Genomic DNA, 16,317 nt, shown 5'->3' on the forward strand with positions numbered 1-16,317 from the left:
AAAGAGAACTAATTATCTTACTTCTGTTTCCATTGTAAAGAGTCATGACATCCAGAAGCAGTGACATAACAAACACTTCATTAGGTACACCTTGCTAGTACTGGGTTGGAGCCCCTTTTTCCTTCAGAACCGCCTTAATTCTTCATGGCACAGATTCAACAAGGTGCTGGAAACATTCCTCAGAGATTTTGGTCCATACTGACATGACAGCATCACACAGTTGCTGCAGTTTTGTCAGCTGCACATCCATGATGTGAATCTCCTGTTCCACCACATCACAAAGGTGCTCTGCTGGATGAGAGCGGGTTGACTGTGGAGGCCATTTGAATACAGTTAACTCACTGTCATGTTCAATAAACCAGTTTGAGATGATTTGACATGAGCTAGCCTTATGACTACACTGGTCATAAAGAGATGGATATACTAATAATCAGGCAGGATGTGGTGTTTGAATAATGCTCAATTGGTAACTGCCAATGAGCCCAAGGTGTGCCCGTGCCATTAAACCAACAGCAACAGCAGCCTGAACCACTGCTATAAGGCAGGATGGATCCATGCTTTCATGGTGTTTTATTTCTGACCCTACCATCTGAATATCACAGCAGAAATTGAGACTCATCAGACCAGAAAACATTTTTCCAGTCTTATGTTTTACAATTCTGGTGAGCCTGTGGGAACTGTAGCCTCAGTTTCTTGTTTTAGCTGACAGAAGTGGACCCTGGACTGGTCTTCTGCTGCTGCAGCTCATCTGCTTTAAGGTTCAACATATTGGGTATTCAGGGATGCTCTCTAGCCTGTCTGACAACAAAAACCTCACATAGCTTTTCTTGTTTTGAACTTTGGCCGGATGACTGGATGCAATGAGCTACTGCAACGCGTTTAGCTTATTAGATATTTGCGTTAAGTTGAAAAGGTTTAGAGTCATGATCATTATTTCAAAGACAAAAATACAGGTTGGCCCGTACGGGGATCGAACCCGCGACCTTGGCGTTATTAGCACCACGCTCTAACCAACTGAGCTAACCGGCCATGTGCGAGTGATACAGGTAAACAATATATATAATAAACTGGTAAAAGAAAAATAAATGACAACAATGATAAAGAAATGTTTATTGTTTTAAACTGCTCTCCTTTACATCAGAGAAACACAGAGCAGTGAAAATCAGAAACTTCGCTTTTGTTTTTTTTACTCTGCAGGAATTCACCGGAAGTTGTATAGGCTGCTGCTCACTCATATGACGAATTTAGTGTGCGACGTCATTAACCAAAGCAGCGCCGCTTGTACGAAGATATCGTGCTAGCTGCTGGTTTGTTGTTCTTCTGAGCTCGGTGTTAGGCTGGGCTGTTTTCTCCTCTGGAGCAGGGTGAGTTTTGTGATCAGTCGGTCTCGTGAACGTTAAGTGATGGTCTGGCGAACTTTAAAAATGCTGGCATGACGGAAGGATTTTTAAAATATCACCACCCGCGAATTTCCAGCCATCGGCCAGGTAGCGAAGCATTCACCATGCACTGGGTGAAGAGCCACTTAATACAAAGCCAGCAAGGTTTTTATCAAATGTATTATGAGCACAGCGAGGGCGTATTCGATATCGTGTACTCTGAATATGGGTCAGGGCGGGTATATCGCCCACGAAGCAGGATTTGGGGGTTGTTTGGAATGAATTGTTTATGGGGCGCATCGTCATGTTTGCTCGATCTTTAAACGCTTGCGTTTGTAGATGAATATGTGTACATCAAGCTTGCATATAAAACCCCCGAGCACTCTGGAATACAGGATCGGCGCGAAGGAACAGGTTCTCTTATTTTTCGGGGTGCAGGCAATTCTAAAACCATTTCATTATTCTGCAGGCGTATAGCAACATCCGTCTAAAAGAGAGCGCAGTAATACCCTGTTTGTTATACTGGTTCTTTGCTTGCTCCCAAGACCGTTTAACACAGCTCTCAGAATAAGACGGAAATGATCTTTAAAATAAGAACAGTAACATTAACTTAATGGGAGTTGTAATTACAGTCAGATCTGTCTTATTGAGGGGCTGTGATATTGATAAGCATGTCAACAATTCCCTTGAGCTGTAGAACAAATTTGTAGTGGTGTCCAACGTTTATTTTCTTACTAATAACATCAACGTGGAACATAAAACGTGGATAAAGAAATAATACTTTACTGTTGCAGAAAGTTTCTCTGGCGCCAGCATGAGGTTACATGACCAGTGGGAGTGGGTCCCAGCTTTTTGGGCTTGAAAAACCCTTAATACTGCAGACTATCCAGATTTCATCATGGCAGCACCGCACACACAGCCACATACACACACAAACATACATTTTATGTAGTATCTGTTTTCTTTGCTATCCCATGCGACCCCCATCAGGTTTATCATGTCATCCCGTTAGAGGTGTTCTTCCTGGATTTGCAGCTGTGTAGCTTTTATCCTGAAGTCCAATTATAAAGTTACTCGTATTTATTTAGTATTATTTGGTATTACTGTCTTTAGTAATGCTTTATAGTAGTGTGTCACCAATCTTCATTACAGCCCTGCCCCCCCAGGATGATTAACTCAGAGAGGGGAGCTCCGGATGCTGTTGCAGCAGAACCCAGCAGTAAGAAGGAGACGGAAAAGAAGAAGAGGTCCCGTGTCAAACAGCTGCTCAGTGAGGTGAAGAAGCAAGTGGAATTCTGGTTTGGAGATGTCAACCTTAGCAAGGACCGCTTTCTGAAAAAGCTCATAGATGAGTCTGACAATGGATGTAAGAGCCCATCAGTACTTCGTATGTGTCACTGAATCTTTGTGGCTTGGGGGCATTGGATTTAGCCTTAAACATTTTACCACGCATTATGTCTTGTAGATGTTGATATATCCGTGTTGGCGAGCTTCAATCGAATGAAGCAGTTGACAACTGACACGAAGCTCATTGCCAGGGCGCTAAAAAATTCATCTATAGTTGAGGTACGGTAAAGCAAATTTTTATTCTCTTAATGCCATACGCCTGTCACAATTTTACAGGATTTGCATAATTTGATCGCCCATAAATTACTTTAGTGAATATAGACTCATATAAATTTGTTTTTTGGTTTTTTTGTATGTGTGTTCCAGGTCAACCTCGAGGGAACTAAAGTAAGGCGTCAGCTTCCAGTTGGGCAACTGCCAAATGATGTAGACAGCCGCACAGTTTATGTGGTAAAAACAAAAAAAAGTCCTCTTATGTTTCTATTTGAAATGTTTGCTTTCCACTGCTGTAATTAAGACAAATTAAAGTGAGCAAAAATGATTCCATACATTGTACCTGAATGCACCATTTGATTTTACCTTACATCTATACACATTTTACCGAGTCAAAAGCTCCAGCTTCAGATTACTTTAAATGCTCTGTTTCAGGCATTATTTCTGCTTTTGGATCTCTGTGATGAGAATGTCTCTAATGCAAACCTCATAAACCCATATTTTATTCACAGTAGCACATAGCAAATATATCAAATGTTTGGACTGAGAAAATGTTAACATTTTTAAAAGATGGCAGCAACATGTCTCATAAAGGTTGGGACAGGACCATATTTATCTCTGAGTAGCATCTCCTAGTCTGGAAGGTGAGATGTCCATGTTTTCCAAAAACTGTGGTCACAGACAGTGATTCCTAGGAGTGTTCCCGAGGCCATGGAATGATTTCCGTGAAAGAATGGTAAATGGACTAGTTCTTATATAGCGCTTTTCTACTCAGAGTCAGAGCACTCAAAGCGCTTATACAACATGTTTTACATTCACCCATGCACTCCCATTCATACAAGCACTTCCATGTTTTACTAAGCTAAGTGCTTTTAATTAGTTAACATTCACACACATTCACACTCCGACAGGACGGCCGGAGAGCAACTTGGGGTTAAGTATCTTGCCCAAGGATACATTGGCATGTAGCCTGGAGTAGCCAGGAATTGAACCGCTGACCTTCCGATCAGTAGGTGACCTGCTCTACCTACTGAGCTACAGCCACCCCAAAATCACTCCTGTTTTAAATGCAGTGCCGCCTGAGAGCCTGAAGGCTTAAAAAATTAGTTGCATAATGTTCCTCCAGGTGTTTCTTTTTTGTAACACTTACTTTTCTGGCCTTTTGTTGCCCGCATCCCAACTTTTTTGAGACACGTTGCTGCCATTAGATTCAAAACAAACTAATATTTTTCATGAAACAGTAAAATGTCTCAGTTTAAACATTTGGCATGTTTTCTATGTTATGAATAAAATATGGGTTTATGAGATTCGCAGATTATATTTTCTTTATATTTTACAAAGCATCACAACTTTTGGGGGGGGGAATTAGGTTTGTTTCCATTAGTGAATACACTGAGTATTAGATAATTATTAGATAAATAAGGGTCATTTCCGCTATAAATAATGCAAAGCTTCTCCAGTCAAGTTAAAGAATAAAAATATGGAGCTGAAAATGAGCATTAAAGGTCCGCTTTCATTTGTTCCGTGTTATTTGCCTGCTCGAAAATCTTCTTGGATTCCAAACTATTATTCATTCTTCTTCTTCTTTAAAAGGAACTTTTGCCGAAGGATGTGACACACAGCTGGATAGAAAGAGTTTTCACAAAATGTGGAAATGTGGTTTATGTTAGCATCCCTAGATACAAGTCTTCTGGGGACTCCAAGGGTTTTGCTTTTGTCGAGTTTGAGAAAGAGGAGCAAGCGCAGAAAGCCATAGAGGTGAGAACTCACAATGAATATTTCCTCAGCTGTGATATTATTGATGTTAATGTGGTTTTTGTTTTTGGCTGAAAGAAAGTTCATGGGAGAATTTGATCTTTAAAACAGATGCTGAACAACCCTCCTGAAGATGCTCCTAGGAAACCAGGGATTTTCCCCAAGACGTTACACCGGAAGCCGATTCCTCTCTCCGCCGACAATCCACCATCACGTATAGTTGATTTTATTTGCTGCTGTTGATATATTAAGTTAAAGGCTAGTGCTGCAACATGTATTTATCCTAAACTTCCATCTACTGCAGGTGAAGAAGAAGAGAAGAAGAAGCGAAAGAAAAAGAAAAAGAAAGAAGGCGCCACAGTGCAGGTGCCTGCAGAGGAAGCCCGAGAGCAGTCGATGGAAGCAGAGCCAGCTGAGCTAAAGAAGGATTGTGAACCCGAGGCCAGCGGCACTCAGAAGACAGCATCCAAACTGTCGGAGAAAAAAAGACGACGGTCACAGACAGCGGAGGCATCAGAGAGTGATGTACCATCGAAGATGAGGAGAACCAGTGAAAGTGAAACTGGCGAGAAAGAGAAAGATGGAGCACGGAGTAGTAAGTAATCCTTAAACCCTCAAAAAAAAAAAAAATAGAAAAACTGAATGAAGGAGCTCTTTTTCCTTTTACGGCTTTCATTGTTCTGAGTGATTTACAGTAAAACCACAAGAATGTTGTGTTAATTCCTGGGTTCCCCTTATAGATTCACCCACTAAAAGAGCCGCACAGCAGGCTGTCGAGAAGGAGAAGGAAAAAAAAGATGATGCAAACGTCAAAGCAAAAAGGAAGAGAAAAAAGAAGCACAAGGAGAAACTGAAAATTGGGGAAGAAGTGATCCCACTCCGGGTTCTTTCAAAGTATGATCCTACATCCCTTTTTCTAGTGAATTAATAAATAATAATAAAAAAAAAAAAAAAAACCTTTCATAACTGGCTAACTTAACCTGCATTATTGGGCATGTTTGTTCCTTCTTGCTCCACATCAAGGAAAGACTGGCTTGAATTAAAAGAGGAGTACCTGAGCTTGCAGAAGTGCAGCATGTCAACCCTGAAAAAGTGCATGAATAAAATGAATCCCAAGAAGGACGAGATAATGGAGACAGATGGAGATCCTCAAGATGCACATGGTGAGTTCTTTTATAAACCTCAACCTGTATCTCAGTGCCACCACATCGAAATCAGACCACTCTCTAAAGCTGGGTTTCCCCACATCCTCCTTTATAATACCCACACATTTTGTGTTTTTCATCACAGATAAAGCAGCAAAATAAGCATTGCATCGGAAATCACACGGTATTACTCTGAGAAGAACTGATTACATACACTTATCGACTACTTTATTAGGCACATAACGCAGATATCTAATCAGCAAATCACACGGCAGCAGCTCGGTGCATTTAGGCATGTAGACACGGTCGAGACAACCTGCTGAAGTTCAAACTGAGCATCAGAATGGAGAAGAGAGGTGATTTTTAAGTGACTGTTCTAGTTACAGATCTGCTGGGATTTTCCCACACAGCCATCTCTAGGGTTTCTAGAGAGTAGTCTGAAAAGGAGGAAATATCCAGCGAGCGGCAGTTCTCTGGGTGAAAATGGCTTGTTGATGCTAGAGGTTTAGAAGAAAATGGCCAGGCTGCTTCAAGCTGGTAGGAAGTAACACATTACAGCCAAGGTGTGCAGAATAACATCTCTGAACGCACAACACATGGAGCCTTGAAGCAGGTGGGCTACAGCAGCAGAAGACCACACCAGGTGCCACTCTTGTCAGCTAAGAGCAGGAAACTGGGGCTACAGTTTGCATAGACTCGCTAAAATTGGACAAGATTGGGGAAAAATGTTTTATGGTCTGTTGAGTGTCAGTTTGTGCTGCAACATTCAGACGGTGGAGTCAGAATTTGGCCTCAACAACACGAAAGCACGGCTCCATCCTGCCTTCGTATCAACAGTTCAGGCTGGTGTTGGTGATGTTTTCTTGGTACACTTTGAGCCCCTCAGTACCAACTGAGCATTATTTAAATGCCACAGAGTGGTGTTGCTGACCGTGTCCGTCCCTTTATGATCACAGTGTACCCACCTTCTGCTTCCAGCAGGAAAAATTGAATGTGTTGATTTGTGTTTTTGACTTTTGTCTAGTTGATGAGGAGAATAAAAGTGAAAAGGCAACTAAGGAAGGACCTCAGTTTGTCAGTGGGGTCATCATGAAGATTACGGACAACAAGCCACTACCAGGGAGGAAAATCATCAAGGTACCGCTTACACCTCAGTGCACTCTCATTGGCCCCAGTGACATCATCATCACTTCCTGTATTTGATTATCAAGTCCATTAAAGTGGACCAGATGTGGGTGGTTACATTTTTTTCTGCATGATTCAGAGTTCAAAATAATCCTTCTTTGTCTTACGCCGAGCGTAGCGCAACCCCACAGTTCAGTTGGCCATGTTTACTATGAGCATCCACATTAAAGGTCCACCTTAAAGAATAAGTTCTGCTGCTTTGTGCCTCATCTTTTTCTTTGTGCGTAGGACACATTGTGCAGGATTTCTCCAGTGGCCTATGTGGACATCTTAGAAGGAGATGCTGAGGGACACATCCGTTTTCACTCGCCAGAGGAAGCGAAAGCTGTCAGTGACGTTCGAGCAGAGCTGCAGAAAGAGCAAAGCTGGAAGCTGGAGATTATCACAGGTGCCAATTTTATTTCCTTATTTTCTGCGAAACATTTTCACTTTGTGTTTTGCTTTTAATATGTGCGCTGCACTCTGCTGGGCAAAAATATGCAAATCATTCACAGTTTACAACATTTCGCTATTCCTCTGCAGTGTGGGTCGGAATTTAATCAAACCTTCACACAGTGATCACCTGTATCACCTGGGGTCTTCGCCCGAACGATGCTCAAGGTCAAAGCCGCATCTGTTGCTTTACAAATGCAAATGTTGTTGTAGATGGCACTGCGCGCGCCACCCAAGCACACAGCACAGAAACTAAGTCACCCGAAAGAGGTGATATTACTTTAAGTGTGTGCTACATTTAGAACTCTCTCATCACTTTACCTGCCATCACGCAGGTCCTTCTAAAACACGGTTCTAAAGTGGTCCCAGGCGCAGCTTTGCAGACCGTCGTCCGCACCACGGGGCAGTGTCACAAACAATCGGTCTGTGGGCCACTCCTGCTTGTGCTCAGAGAAGATCGAAGTTATATGACAGAGTTAAAGAGAAATTGGGCGTGAAAAACAGTTGTCAGCTGCAGCTGCCGCTCCTCATGCTGTATTTCTTTGATTTGTGATGTTTTTCTGCACTCCTTCCGTTGTGTTGAACTCTCCTGTCGCTCCTTTTCCTGTTCCGAGCCCACTTTTCAAACAATCAGCATTCAGCCCACGCACAGCATCACCCCACATCGAGCTATGTGCTGTTTTTTGTTTTTTTTTTTTTGGAGGACTGCACACAAGAATATTTGCATTCATCGCAAACCCTTCTGCGTGTGTTCTGCGTAGACAAATACCTACACAAACGGACACAACCGCTGCACCAGAAAATGCACTGTGAGGAGCAAGTGAAGCAGTTGCACTCAGCCAGACACCACTGAGAGCTGTTAGTGCTCCGAGTTTGACTTTGGCGTCTCGAGTACAAAGTATACCAGCAAAATCTGTTTTTTTATTCTTGTTGCTGATTTTGAGAATAAAGTCAGAGATAAATCTCAAAATGCAATTTAAAGATTAAAGTCGAAATAGTATTTTGACTTTAATCTCGAAAATTGGTGTCCATCAGTAATTCTAATTCTCTTTTGAAAATATGTTGATATAATTCAGTATTTTTGCCGAGCTTTCATGGAACTCCTTGTAGGCCACATACATTCACACTCCATACTCCACTATATGGAGGGAAAGCTGGGATTCTGGCTTTCATAATTGATAAGGAAGAAAATGCAATGTCGGGCCGGGAACTTTCTGTGGGTTTTTTTTTTTTTTTTTTTTTCAAAAGGTTTCATTAAAAATTTGAAAGACACCCTTCAGTGAACTTCACTCTGTTTATTTCTTTCTAAAGGTGACCATGAACAAAGGTACTGGCAGAAGATCCTGGTGGACCGCCAGGTCAAACTGAATCGTCCAAGGGAAAAGAAGCGGGGAACGGAAAAGGTGAGCGCCACCTTATATCTATGTACATGTTGCAGTGTATCAGTGATCATTCGTACCATTCAAACAACTTCAAAAGTCAAACAGAAAAAGGTAGATGTTTTATCTTTACCTGTAACACTGACAAACATTGTAGTTTCATGTGTAATATTCACAGCAGGAAAAAGGATGCATGTAACTGGTTTATCCGCCACAGTTCATTTTTGGTACGGGCTAATACCTGGTGTCGTTTTATCATATTAACACACCCATTCATACACACTCACGCGCTACAGTTAAAATCACACATTCCTGTTGTTTATCTGCCGTCTCGTCTAATTTCTAATTTCCTGTCACATTTCAGCTCATATCCAAAGCCGAAAAGATCATCATTGCCCGTGCCAAGGAGGCTAATAAACACATCCATTTTGAAGACGACTGACAGCTACTGAAATTAGTTTTCGACAGCCGAGCGAGGCTTAACTCTGTAGACTTTACATGACGTAGTTTGAAGGGGACAGTTGGTGTTGGTGTGTACCCGCAAGAGAAGTGAACAGAAGCCTGAACAAGAAGATTAAATGAATAACCTTCAGCCTTTTTTTTTTTTTTTTTTTTTTTTTGCACTGGAGCCTGTAAGATAACATGCATTAGACTTTTTAATTAATGGACTTAAAAAAGAAGACTGTAAATATAACTGAGGTGAAAGTTCTCTCAGTTATGACAATGTGTTATTTTTAATAAAATGTCATTTTATGGTTTACAGCATTTGTTGCAAATTTCCAACCCAGTTGTGCAAAGTTCATTTGTGAAGTGCTTTTGAATCTGTGTGTTGAACACTATTTGAGGTAATTCAATTCAGATGGGATTTCCTCCTTTGTCGAGTCACTAAAGCAGAGACCGATTTAAAAAAAAAATGTACAAACCCTGGAGGAAGTCCCCATTTGTCTTTCTAAACTGAATATAAAGCGCCTCTCATTTTGTAGATAATGGTGAATACAGGACAAAAACAGTTGATGTTACACAGTCTCACTTTTTATGGCTTTTATTGCTGTAAAAGTAGAAACTACCTGAGGTAACGTGGCAGGATCTTAGTGTCTGCTAGAAGCCATGCAGCTGAATATCTGGTTGGTATGGTCTACACAGTCATCGCCGTGAGGCTGAGTCCCTCCTCGGCCCAAATTGCCGTACCAGTACATCTTGGATGCTCCGTTCCCCGAGGAGCATTCGAAGCCTGAAAGCACTTCAAGCTCAGCAGGACGCTGAGGTTTCCGTGTGGCATCTCGGGTGGAATTACAGCCCGCAGTCTTGTTTATTTTGGTGTGTCGGCTCGATGCCTTTGGACTTGCTTTGCAGCCGTCAGTAAATTTAGGTTTGCCCGCTGACAAAGTGGGTTTCACAGCGGTGAAGCTTTGCGGCGCATCCCAGACTCCGCTGCCCTCCGTCATGGTGGTCGCAGCTTGGCAGGGGACGTCATTTTTCTCACTGGTTGACAGGTTTTGCACACTGACCTGACACTGAACGCTGTGGTCCGCTGGTGAAGTGAAATCTTTGGTGTGGCCCTGAAACTTAGTATCAAGGGAACAACTGTTGAATTTTTCATAAAAATCACTGGCTTCGTCAAGAAAGTCTCGGTATGTAGACCAAGCCTGCTTTGGCTTGAAGGGCAATCTAGGCTCTAACGGGAGATCGTAGCTGCTTTGGTTGGAGTGCTTCAGCTTCACTGGTCTGGGGTGTGCTGGATGGTGGACATAATCTGATTTGTAGCTGGTGGTGTTTCCAGTGGGATCTGTTTCTCGCTGCGGCACGAGCAGATTACCTAATCCATGCTCGAGTGTCAGGCTGTCTTTCAGGATGTACGGCTGGCGCTTGCTGGCTTCCCACTGCTTAAAATCATCTGGAAAAACAAAGTGGATTTCATTCAGGATGTAAACGTGGCCGTATTCCTTGACATCTCACAGTAATGATCTTCAGGGTGCTTACTTTGATAGACACTAGTGTAGTCAGCCTTGGGTGGCGTCTGGTTGGCCGAACAGTTTGCAGCATTGAGTTGAGCGCTTTTGCATCTTCTGTAGTCTCTGGGTGCTGGGTCTGGTGGCTCTGGCTTAGGTGGCTTTTTTATCCAGTGGTGCCTAACATGCATTGGTCTGAAACACACACACACACACACACACCATGGGAAATCTGTCATTTTTGTTTAGCAAGCCCAACATATACAAAAATGCAAATCATGGCACACCAGCACCTCATTCAGGAGACGTTCACTACATGCTATGAATTATTTTATAACTGTGCATTGCAGTGTTGCCATGTCCAGTTCATTCTCATTTAGCTGAACAACATGCACCAGTTGCTGTATTCATGTGGGCAAAGAGCAGCTGCATTATGTTACACTTTAGGAAAGAACTGGCACATCCTGAAATTGTCCCACCCCAAAACAAATCTTTTTTCCCCAGCTAACTAACATATGATGACATTAGAAAAGGCAAAAAACTATATATACCTCAAAGAGGTAATTTCATCCCTCCTCCCCTTCAGTGGATGGCAAAGGCTCTTCTTTGCTGTTGGTGACACGATTGCCCTAAAACAGGAGGGGGGAAGGAACCTCTCCCGGTACTCTGTGGTCATGGAGGCCTTTGTTTGGGTTTTCAGGGAGCTGGTGTGCTTCCTGGACAAGGCAGAATTTATGGAGTGTATCATCACATTAAAGAGGATCTGTTTCGCCATTCATGCCTTACTTTCAAATATTAGTAACACACATGAGCAAATAATCCTTATGAGGTAAAAGTTCAGGGTGCAGTCTGCTTTAAACACCCACTTTCAAACGTTTTTCTCTTCTTTTTTTCTCTATTCTTGGCTCTGTATTGTCAGTGACAATGGATATTCCTAATATAGCCATCACAGGCACACAACACAGGCTGAGAGCACAGCAAGCCCCACCCACCTGCTGTTCAAACCTTCTGGTTAGCGGAGGCTGCCAATCAGAAGATGGTTTAAAGGGAGAGGGGCTAAAACGGTTGTTTCAGGGAGTTGAGATAATTAAGGATTATTCAGATTACTCTGGTAGGTTTCACGGGTAAGAGAGGTTCAAAACCTCCAACTGCACTTTTGACTAAATAACATGACACAAAAGGGAGGCAACAAATGACTCATTCATTAGATTTAAAAAGACTACAATAAGGTGCTTCTTAGGGTTACGGTGCTTGAGTTGGCACCTTCTCACAAAGCCAGTCCCATCCATGTTGTGTCCATATGTTGTATCATAGCATTTAAAACAAGAGCGCATCCTGTAGCATATGCCTGACCCCCACTAAAGTCTGACCACACGCCTTTGGTGACATATTACAACAAATACAGCACATTCCTGTAACTACACGCCAGAAGATTCCATAGAAATTAAGTCAATTTGGAAAAAAAATAAAAAAATACAAGCATTCCAGCTAGCTGTTATTTTTCCATCCATCCACGCGTTTTCTTCCGTTTCGTATAATAAAACTGCCGTGTTTCCACAAAGAAAATCTCTCACACAGACGGGCTCACCGTGTCTGTGTAGCTGGTCGGTTGTTGGTCTGCTGTGGGATCTGTTGCCTCGTAGTTTTCGGTTGCATTTCTGCACCTCGCCTGTTTTTGGGCGTCCCGCAGATGCGAGCTGTGGCAGTCCTGCTCTCCGACTCCTCGCTGCAGGCCTAAAACATATGAATAATTGACCGGAGGAACATGGGATGTGTGTAGCCCGAGAGTGGCACTCGGCGGCCCGAGAGCGTCTAAAAATAAACATTGGTGGATTATTCTGTGATGCGGGCCGGTTGTCAAGGGGAGGACGCAGCCTGCGATGATGCGCGCGTCCGGGCTCGTTCAGCGGGATGCCAAAAAAAACCTTTGCGGAAACAGCTGAGCGGCTTTCACTCTGTTTTTCCATCTGTTACTTTCTAACTTACTTCTCCCACACCTCTCCCCTAAAAGCACAAAAGCACCTACACCTGTACGAACAGTCCCGCTTAAGTTTGGAGTGACCTCTCTGCGTGACCTATCCGCGTGACCTATCCTGAGCGCGTATCTTTGACTAGGGTCTTGAATTCGTCAGATCTGCTATATGCTGGGATGTTTCACTAGATGGCGCTCACACCCTAAAAAACAAGACCAATAAGTCACAGTTCCATGACACGACTTCACTTGGTCGTTTCGTCGACACAATAATTAAACACATTATTTCATTCGTTTTTTAAATTTCATCATTAATAAAGAATAGGCAACAACAACAAAAAAAACTAATTTGTTTCATTTTGGCGTTAGATTAGGATATAACTTAAACCCTCATATTTTCTAACAAAAATTCGATATGACAGAAGAGTTTAAGGAGGAGGGTCACATAAAATAGATCTAAGTAAAATATAATCATAGCTGCTAAAAATATATAATTTATATTATTTATTTATACAGACACTTCATTAGGTACACCTTGCTAGTACTGAGTTGGACCCCTTTCTTGCCTTCAGGCCTGTCTTGTTTGTGGCACAGATTCAACAAGGTGCTGGAAACATTCCTCCGAGATTCAGGTCAAATATTGACATTATAGCATCATCAGTTGCCGCAGATTTGTTTGCTGACATCCATGATGTGAATCTCCCATTCCACCAGATCCCAAAGGAGTTCTATTGGTGACTGTGGAGGTTGTTTGAGTACAGAAACTCATTGTTACATTCAAGAAACCAGTTTGAGAGGATCTGAGGTTTGTGACATGGTGTATTATCCTGCTGGAAGCAGCCATCAGATGGTACAGTGTGATTAGAAAGGGATGGACATGGTCAGCAACAATGCTCAGGCAGGCTGTGGTGTTTAAATGATGCTCAGTTGCTGCTAAGGACCCCAACGTGTGCCAAGACAATATTACCCACACTATTACACCACCAGCAACCATTCACACAAGGCAGGATGGATCCATGCTTTCATGTTGCTTATACCAGATTCTGACCTTGTGCACTTGTGCAAATTGTAGCCTCAGATTCCTGTTTTCAGGGGTTCCGTGTTCAAGTCCCATCTGGCATGCTGACAGTGGCACCCAGTATGGTTTTACACCACGAAAGCCCATCTGCTTCATGTGTTGTGTGTTCAGAGATGCTATTCTGCATACTTTGGTTGTATAAGTGGTTATTTGAGTTACTGCTACTTTCCTATCAGCTCAAAGCAGTCTGGCTATTCTCCTCTGCCCTCTGACATCAACAAGGCATTTTTACCCAGAGAACTGCGGCTAGCTGGATATGTTCTCTTTTTAATACCATTCCCGAGATGGTTGTGTGGGGAAATCCCAGTAGACCAGCAGTTTCTAAAGCACTCAGACCAGCCCATCTGAAACCAACAACCATGCGACATTCAAAGTCACCAAATCACTTTTCTATCTAAATTAACTCAGATTTCAGTGGTCAATGGGAAATTAAATGTGCATGTACAGAATCATCAGTCAAACTGGATAAATAGGTATTTAAATACCTCCCCCCAAAATAATGTCTTTTGCTGCTGCAGGATCTCCCACAGATTTCACTTCAAGATTCTTCGAGTGCCACCTGCTAGAATATCTCTGGCAGGACCATCATATGTTTTCAACTGTGTGTGCAATTCGGATCCCATATTAATTTTTTTTTTTAAGATTAATTAAACTAGTTTAATTTGTTTCATTTTATTTAACCTGGAAAAAACAAAGGCTTAACTTCATTTCCACTGATTTTGAACATTTAATATGAGATAATATATGGTTAAAAAAAAAAAAAAAGGTACCCAATAAAAGAAAACAATATAAAAATACAATTACTGAATCATAAAGTTAGGTTAACCAAGAGTTCCAGGTGGTCTCAGCAGAGAAGCTGAAAGCAGTTTTTCCACAGTGAGTCAGATTTGATGGACTCGCAGTCATTGGGCCCAGTTTGATACAACCAAGAGCACCACTCTGGCATAGACGTTTTGTGAAATGGCACTTTCCAAATTAAGAGTCTCATGGATAAAAAAAAAAGAGAGAGAGAGAGAGGACCACCCAACTTTTCATATAGGGAGCAAAGATGTGTACTATAAACAACTCCAGTAATAAGTCTGAGGGCAGCATCAGAACGAAAAAAAAAATGGCCTTAATGAACTTGCTCCGTCAGAAATGGCCTTGTATTTATTTAATTGGACACTATCAGCCTAACAGGCTGGATAACGTAATGAATTGCCGTGCAAAGTGCCTTTTAAGTCAATACACATTAGTCAGTAAATTGGATGAAATGCAAGCTGCTGACAGACTGCCCATCTGTAAAGCTGGGCTCTAACCCTAATGTGCAGGTGTTCCTTCTCCCTGTGCTGGCTGATTAGACTTTCCCCTCACAGTGAGATTGGGAATTACTCGAGGACACGGGACCTCATCTGCTGATTATAAAGTGGTGATTTGTGCTACAACTCAAACGAGTTGAGCAGCCTGATCAGCTAAAACAATGGAAATGGACTGAGAGACCATGTGAGCATTTACCGTGGATTTTGTCCTCATATGGAGTATTATGAGTATGTGTTTTTCACTCCAAGCTTGCAGATCATGCAACAAAACAGCACATCCAGTTTCCCACTTTTGTTGTCATCCAATGAATTCACTGACCGCACAAAAAAAAAAAAAAAAAAAATGATACAGCAGTTCTCCAGAAAGGGTGTTTTTTCTTTTACTTGAGGCAGATTTTGACAATACCGCTTAATCTGAAAGATACAGATCTCCAGTAGTTTTAGTTTCAGGTTACGGGCCAGAGATTTGAACGTTGATTACGCGGGAAGGGGGGGGGGGTCACACGCCAATTTGTAAACCAAACTACTGCAGAAAGTTCTTGATTAGCGCTGGAGCATAAAAACAGAAAACCTGCTCTTTCGATCATGTGTCAGATCGACACCAATAACACGGACATCTGCAGTTATGACTGTGAACTCCACGCGTATCCTTCAGTCTGACTGATCTGGAGTGGAACTCTATTAAAATGCACGAGAGCTGGAGAGAAGAAGCTCGGAATAAGAAGTCAGGAGTCTGGGGAGGTTTATGGATATTTGAAGTCTTTCCCCATTAAGGATTTCTGACTGCATATGAGAAAAATAATTCTCTGTTCAGTATTACTCAGAATTAATTTTGGCAGCTTGAAACAGGTGAAGCATGTGGAGAAACAGATTTAATCTTAATGCGCGGAAACTGGTTCACTTATCCTGCACTGTAAGCGTTGTGTCTTTTATTTTTGTGAAGCAGGCTATGTTCTCAGGAAATATCACTTAATCCGACAGACCAACAGTTCAGCTTGTCATTAAAACTGCCAGCACTCTGCATATCAGTGTTGTTATTGCAGCTTTCAGCATGTGATGCATAATTAGGGGAACTCCAGCATTGATGAATACAGCACAAGTAAGCCAGATGGTGTTATTATAGCCTAGTAGATGCATTAGATTATCATTATTATTGAATATGGATTTGAGTTGATGCAAAGTGCA

At 42.1% G+C, this 16,317-nt stretch overlaps 2 protein-coding genes and 1 non-coding gene across 6 annotated transcripts; 1 reads left to right on the plus strand and 2 right to left on the minus strand.

The window, feature by feature from the left end:
- Nucleotides 1-955: 955 nt before the first annotated feature.
- Nucleotides 956-1,029, minus strand: trnai-aau (transfer RNA isoleucine (anticodon AAU)). The gene has a single exon. It is a non-coding gene; the product is annotated as a tRNA-Ile (tRNA).
- Nucleotides 1,030-1,239: 210 nt separating this feature from the next.
- On the plus strand, nucleotides 1,240-9,627 carry larp7 (La ribonucleoprotein 7, transcriptional regulator). 2 transcript variants are annotated; one of them, XM_030722682.1, is made up of 13 exons: nucleotides 1,240-1,364; nucleotides 2,532-2,745; nucleotides 2,845-2,945; nucleotides 3,093-3,176; nucleotides 4,533-4,697; nucleotides 4,806-4,908; nucleotides 4,999-5,289; nucleotides 5,435-5,588; nucleotides 5,718-5,857; nucleotides 6,864-6,976; nucleotides 7,253-7,412; nucleotides 8,768-8,859; nucleotides 9,200-9,627. In XM_030722682.1, the coding sequence occupies exons 2-13, from the start codon at nucleotides 2,547-2,549 to the stop codon at nucleotides 9,275-9,277; spliced, it is 1,680 nt and encodes a 559-aa protein (XP_030578542.1). In that variant the 5' UTR covers nucleotides 1,240-1,364; nucleotides 2,532-2,546; the 3' UTR covers nucleotides 9,278-9,627. The 2 variants fall into 2 exon arrangements, with proteins under 2 accessions (XP_030578542.1, XP_030578543.1); XM_030722683.1 differs by having other exon boundaries at nucleotides 1,262-1,364; nucleotides 2,546-2,745.
- Nucleotides 9,628-9,844: 217 nt separating this feature from the next.
- Nucleotides 9,845-12,923, minus strand: LOC115775213 (uncharacterized). 3 transcript variants are annotated; one of them, XM_030722771.1, is made up of 5 exons: nucleotides 12,811-12,923; nucleotides 12,373-12,518; nucleotides 11,336-11,500; nucleotides 10,816-10,979; nucleotides 9,848-10,729 (listed from the first exon to the last, which is right to left on the minus strand). In XM_030722771.1, exons 2-5 carry the CDS (start codon nucleotides 12,438-12,440, stop codon nucleotides 9,924-9,926), a joined length of 1,203 nt encoding a protein of 400 aa, XP_030578631.1. In that variant the 5' UTR covers nucleotides 12,441-12,518; nucleotides 12,811-12,923; the 3' UTR covers nucleotides 9,848-9,923. The 3 variants fall into 3 exon arrangements, with proteins under 3 accessions (XP_030578632.1, XP_030578631.1, XP_030578629.1); XM_030722769.1 differs by lacking the exon at nucleotides 12,811-12,923 and having other exon boundaries at nucleotides 9,849-10,729; nucleotides 12,373-12,777; XM_030722772.1 differs by lacking the exons at nucleotides 11,336-11,500; nucleotides 12,811-12,923 and having other exon boundaries at nucleotides 9,845-10,729; nucleotides 12,373-12,779.
- Between the last annotated feature and the right edge of the window lie 3,394 nt (nucleotides 12,924-16,317).

The sequence above is a fragment of the Archocentrus centrarchus genome, assembly GCF_007364275.1.
Source record: "Archocentrus centrarchus isolate MPI-CPG fArcCen1 chromosome 18 unlocalized genomic scaffold, fArcCen1 scaffold_23_ctg1, whole genome shotgun sequence".
NCBI lineage: Eukaryota > Metazoa > Chordata > Actinopteri > Cichliformes > Cichlidae > Archocentrus > Archocentrus centrarchus.

Bases quoted from the DNA above. Each gene is read 5' to 3' on its own strand.
- larp7 (XM_030722682.1), top strand. From the start codon at position 2,547: ATGATTAACTCAGAGAGGGGAGCTCCGGATGCTGTTGCAGCAGAACCC. The intron at 5,290-5,434 runs GTAAGTAATCCT...TTCCCCTTATAG, and splicing joins GAAAGATGGAGCACGGAGTA to ATTCACCCACTAAAAGAGCC. The intron at 6,977-7,252 runs GTACCGCTTACA...CTTTGTGCGTAG, and splicing joins CAGGGAGGAAAATCATCAAG to GACACATTGTGCAGGATTTC.
- LOC115775213 (XM_030722771.1), bottom strand. From the start codon at position 12,440: ATGCAACCGAAAACTACGAGGCAACAGATCCCACAGCAGACCAACAAC. The intron at 11,501-12,372 runs GTGAGCCCGTCT...TGCCTTGTCCAG, and splicing joins CGACCAGCTACACAGACACG to GAAGCACACCAGCTCCCTGA. The intron at 10,730-10,815 runs GTAAGCACCCTG...TTGTTTTTCCAG, and splicing joins CTACACTAGTGTCTATCAAA to ATGATTTTAAGCAGTGGGAA.